Source organism: Crocodylus porosus, unplaced genomic scaffold (assembly GCF_001723895.1).
Source record: "Crocodylus porosus isolate Cpor-Errol unplaced genomic scaffold, CroPor_comp1, whole genome shotgun sequence".
Classification (NCBI taxonomy): Eukaryota; Metazoa; Chordata; order Crocodylia; family Crocodylidae; genus Crocodylus; species Crocodylus porosus.
Genome location: NW_017728945.1, coordinates 2204778 through 2209735, shown reverse-complemented (window position 1 = coordinate 2209735; position 4958 = coordinate 2204778). Strand labels below are relative to the sequence as shown.

Below are 4958 nucleotides of genomic sequence, written 5' to 3'. Positions count from 1 at the left end.
CACACACACACACACACACACACACAGATATGCTCATGCACAGTCAGTGCAAGCCACCTGCTGCTAGCAGCACTGGCGTGTTGCTCACAGCGGTCCACCCACCTATACCTGTGCCTGACGCCCATAATGTCCCCAGCTCTGCATCTACCTGAATTTGAAGCGTTTCTCCGCACCAGCGACTTCAGCCAGCTTTCGCCAGCTCCGGCTGGAGCTGTCCAGGAGCTCAGAGAGCCTGGCCAGGGTGGCTTCCCCCAGGGTGCTGAGTGGCACACTCCAATCAGCCATCGGCCCTCCACTTCCCTTCTTTCTCTTTCAAGCCCTGAGCAACGGGCTGTGTTGGCTCCCCACCGCACTCTGTGGCACAGTTCACAAACCACCATCTACCTGGGCATTGAAAACACAGAGACCATCTGTATTAGGCGGGGAAGCTGGTGGGTGGAGTTTGAACAATGGGGCAAAGCTTCTGGATAAATTCCTGCCTGAGCTCAGCTTTCCAGACATCTCCGGGGAATAGCTCCTGCCTGTGACTCAGTGGTCTGACTCCCACGTTTCCAGGTGCAGGACCATAGGAGCACCTGGGTGTAGCAGCAGGGGGAGTTAACCAAGGTTGCAACAAGCAGGAGATGCCAACAAAGCAGCAGTGAGGGCTCGGGGGCCTGTCCCACAGCTTCTTCTGAAGCACAACCTCCCACTCCAAAGGATCAAGCAGGAGGCAATGAAATCAATGGAAACTCTGGAGTTTCAAGCCCTCTTGATGCAAGGCCCAGGGCCTTGGGATAGGTGCCTCTGCTTTTTAGACAGGAGAGAAGTGGAAAAGCCAGCACGCTCTAGGTTCATGTGGGTGAAGCAGGACATTGCTTTCCCTGTGACCATGTCCTGAGGTGGTGGCTGGAATACCTTTGTGACTGGATACAGGTAGCAGGGTCATGCTGCTATTGCCAGGTCCACAAAATGCTCCTGGAATTGGGCAGGAGTGTTACCCTGGGAACCAGGCTGAAGATGGGGGTTTGGCCCAGAAGGGTGCACAGTGGGGCTCAGCTCTAAGAGAAAGCATCTGCCTGAAGGCCTTGCCTTTCTCTGGATTCCCCCGCCCAGGGGAGTTTCCATGCATTGAGGGCAGCTGGGGGAGGTACCAGTGCAGAGCTGATGTTACCGTCAAGCCTGCAGCAGAATAGCTCTGCAGCCCAGCAAAGGCTTTGAGGCCAGTTTGACCATGCCCAGCAAGCAAAGCAACCCAGAGCAGATTGCATGGTGCTCTGGGCCAAGCCAGCAGGAGCAGGTCTGCTCTGGGCAAGAGCAGTCTGGCACAGGTCATCCTTGACTCCTGCTCAGTCCAGTGAGAGCCAGGTGTGTGTCTGGGGCAGGATCTTGGAGTCTGTCTTTATAGCACAGTTATCTTGAATTATCTGCACTTCTCAGGCACCTCGAAGGAGCTGTATCTTCTCAAGCTGGTGCCACCCTCACTCACACATAGCACTAGCTGTCCTGGTCCTTTGTGGGCAGCAAGCTGAGCTGTGAGAGAAGTTGTCTGTCCTTTTGAACAGCTGGGAGGATGAGAGGTGGGGGGAGGAAAGGAATTAAAAGGATCTGGGGGATTAGCAGCACTTGAATGGAGCTAGGCTGTGTCCATAGCAGTCGTGCCGGCGTATGAGGAGTGTTTTGGGCACCCTGTCTGCTGCAGCTGAGTTGCTTAAAGTGCAGCAGCAGCTCATGTTCTCAGCTCTGGAGCTCCCCTGGTTCGGTTCCCCATCCAGTAGCCAAGGGGTCTCATCGCAGGAGCTCGGAGGCTGAGCTAACTGGGGCTTTCACCTGTGCCTCCAGGCCAGGCAGCTACATTCAAGGTACGAGCTTGTGTATGGACAAGATCCTGGTTAAGGGCAATGCTCCAGTTAGCTCAGCAGTGAATACCAGCCCTGGAGCTCTGCATGGCACCCATGACCGAATACAAGGGAAAGAGGGACTGCAGTGAATGTGGGAGAGCCTCCTGCAGCCTGCAGAATAGACTCAGGCATGGGGAGGAGGCAAGCCACAAGGGAGCTAGTGTTGGACAACCCGCTCTCCAGGCCTGTGCCCAGACCACGGACTGCTCTGCCTCCAGCTGAACATGGGAACACCAGGCCTGCATGCCGGAGGACTTGTTGCAGGGACGTCATGTATTTTGTTGCCACGGAAATGGGCCAGCGTCCAGGCTGCCATTGCAGCGATGCTGGCTCCCAGATGTCCCGTATGGAGCATTTTGCAGGCACACTGTGTTCATCGCTGCCCTGCAGGGGCTGGGCTCTGTACCGCAGGGACACGGAGAACCAGGCAGTTCCCAACGGATGAGGCTGACTGTCACAGGGGTGCCAAGAGCCTGGCCAGGATAGTCACTGGAAGGGTGCTGGAGCCTTAACAGGGTGGTGACCTAACCTCCCTCCTCCCTGGAGCCCCCTCTTTTCTTCCACTCATGTTACTGGAGCCCCCAAAGGGAACTGCTCTGCCGGGGCTGATGAGCCGTCTTTTCATTTCTCATCGCCTTGGTCTGGAGCACAGTAAGCATAGGAGACAGCCGGGGCACAAACGCAAGCCATCTGGGGTAACAGCACAACTCTGCAGCAGGCTTGGGAACAAGAACCCAGGTCCCACCCACAGCCTCAGCCACAAGCCTGCACTTTCTGCACCATTCAGCATGGCTGGCAAGACCAGGAGCACACTGATGCCAAAGGGATGCAGGGGGACTCAGCAGCAGGACGGGCTGACCCCTCGCAGGCACAGGCTGTTTGGGCTGGCAGAGGAGAGCTGCAGGGAGAGGATGTGAATGGAGGGGGATGCGAATGGAGGGACAAAGGGGGTGCCTAACGATGACAAAGAGCAACAGAGCACGGGAAGGAAGAGGGGGGTAGGCAAAGACGTGGTCAATGGGAAGCTGGAGCAGGACCTTCCAGGGACCAGCCAAGCCAGCATTCACAGAGCAGACTCACCTCGGGAGGCAGACGAAGCCTGGCAGCGGGGACACGGGGCCCTCCTGTCTCTGCCCGATCACAGCCTGGAGCGGGTGGTGCTCATGGTGCCACTCAGAGGACCCTACTTGGCCTCAGGCTGCGGATCACAGCTCAGCGAGTGTCGATCCCCACAGAGGAAATGGGGGTTAAAAACAAAAGCCGCCCCAGCACTGTGGAACGCAGCACTTCTGCTTTCCTGAGCCGCTTCCTGTGCTGCAGCTGCTGCAGCGTGGCTGGGGTCAGACAGTGCAACACAAACACCTCTGTGGCACGTGGGTGAGTCTGGCCCCAGCCCGACAGCTGCATCAGAGCCCTCATGTGGAAGCAGCTAAAATACGAACCTCTGAGCTGACACGCCAAGCTCAGGGCTGCAACCCCGCTCCCCACCCCGCGCCTGGGCTAGAAGGGAGCGGAGCAACTGCTGACTTCTGGGGGCAGGACTCGCTCAGTCCCCCTGGCCCAGCTCTCTATGAAGTCCAGCGGTGCTGGGCAGGGAAAGCAGGCTTGGCTGTGGCCCTGCTCTGACACTCTCCAACTCACACAGGGGCCAGGTGGCCTCGGATGCCACGAGCGAGGGGTAAACCCTGCTCAAGTGCTGCTCTTCTGCACCTTCAGCATCCACCCTCTTGTCTCCTGAAAGAGAACCAGGCCTATGCCCCTGAAATCAGAGCAGTGCAAGGACAATTTCTCATTGAAAAACGTCTTGAGAGGGCAAGAGCTACAACTCAAACAGCTGTCCTGTGCGACCGAGTTGACAGGTGTCAGTCTAGTGCTGATGGGATTCTGGGGACAGCCGAACAGGTGCTAGGCCTTATCTAGACCCCGGGACACCTGGCGGATCGCTCCCGGCTGTGTGCCCTGCTCTTTTTTAAAACTGCGAACAGGACATTTCTCTCCCCAGTAACAGAGCCAGAGAAGCCAACCCAGCATTGCAGGGCTCCTGAGTCAGAGCTGGAGAGAGAAGAGGAAGTGAGAGCATGGACGGAGGCGGAGGCAGAGATGGGTTGCATGTGTAAATCCCAAAGGGTTCATTCAGGTGGGGCTACGGTAGGGCCCTGCCAGGCAGATGCCTTCCTCCCCATCACTAGTCACTGCTCAGCCCTCAAGGGAGTTTTACCAGCACCAGAATATTCTCCATCAGGCCCTTACCGAGTTGGCAGTGCAGCCCTGGCAGTCTCAGAGCATGGCGGGCCCTTGGCTGTCCTCACGGGTAGGGACTCTGCCTGTAACACTTACAAATGTGAGCCCCAGCTCCCACGCTTTCTTGCAGCTTAAAAATAAATAGGTGTCAAAGAATTACTAAAGGGGCAGGGTGACAGCCAAAACAATGATCAGCAAAGCACGGCTCTTCTAGGAACCTGCGCTGCAAAACCTGAGCTTTCATTGGGATCGAGGTGAGGGCCAGAGGGAGCAGGAGAAAGCCTCTACCCTTTAATTCTCAGCCACTGCGTTGCAGCACTAAGATCCTTTTAAGGGTGCTGCACAATACTAGCACTGCTAGCTGTGCAAGCTCCTACACCATTCACAAGATAAACTCAAGAGATTCAAACAGGAATCCAGTGTCAAAAACAGCCTGACCTGTTCTGGTCTTTCTGAGGTCTTCGCAGCAGCAAGCTGTGCTACTTTTTTCAGTAGCCCTGAGCGATGGCATTTTCCACATGGACCTCAAATCTAACAAGGTTGAGAACCACTGCTCTAGCCCATCCGACCGAAATAAGTGTATACTCCTGCTCCATGTATGAGCGAGTCTCCAAGCCTGGAGAAGGACTAGGACAGCTCTCAGGGCCTATTTCAGCTCCAAGCCAAAGCAGAAAGAGGAAGTGCCATGTACCAAAACACTCCTCCGGTAATGCCAACTGTCACGAAACCATCGCAGGACTCGGGATTTCAAAGTCAAAATAACTCCAACTTGTGATCTCCCAATCCCACCTTCAGATCTCCACATTTTCCCAGCTGGTAAGGGGAGGGGGAGGAGGG

The 4958-nt window shown here is 56.1% G+C and overlaps 1 protein-coding gene across 2 annotated transcripts in view; it reads right to left on the bottom strand.

Moving 5' to 3' along the window:
* The window catches only part of LOC109320489 (mucosa-associated lymphoid tissue lymphoma translocation protein 1-like), a 22488-nt gene extending 19109 nt beyond the window's left edge, over positions 1–3379 (bottom strand). Inside the window, exons 1-2 of one of the 2 annotated variants that reach the window (XM_019550622.1) lie at positions 2961–3379; positions 149–384 (exon numbers count right to left, since the gene is read on the bottom strand). In XM_019550622.1, coding sequence (XP_019406167.1) covers positions 149–285 — 137 coding nt within the window. In that variant the 5' untranslated portion in view covers positions 286–384; positions 2961–3379. Of the gene's footprint in view, positions 1–148; positions 865–2960 lie in introns of those variants that run through there. The other variant, XM_019550621.1, reaches the window with a different exon arrangement.
* Positions 3380–4958: the final 1579 nt, after the last annotated feature.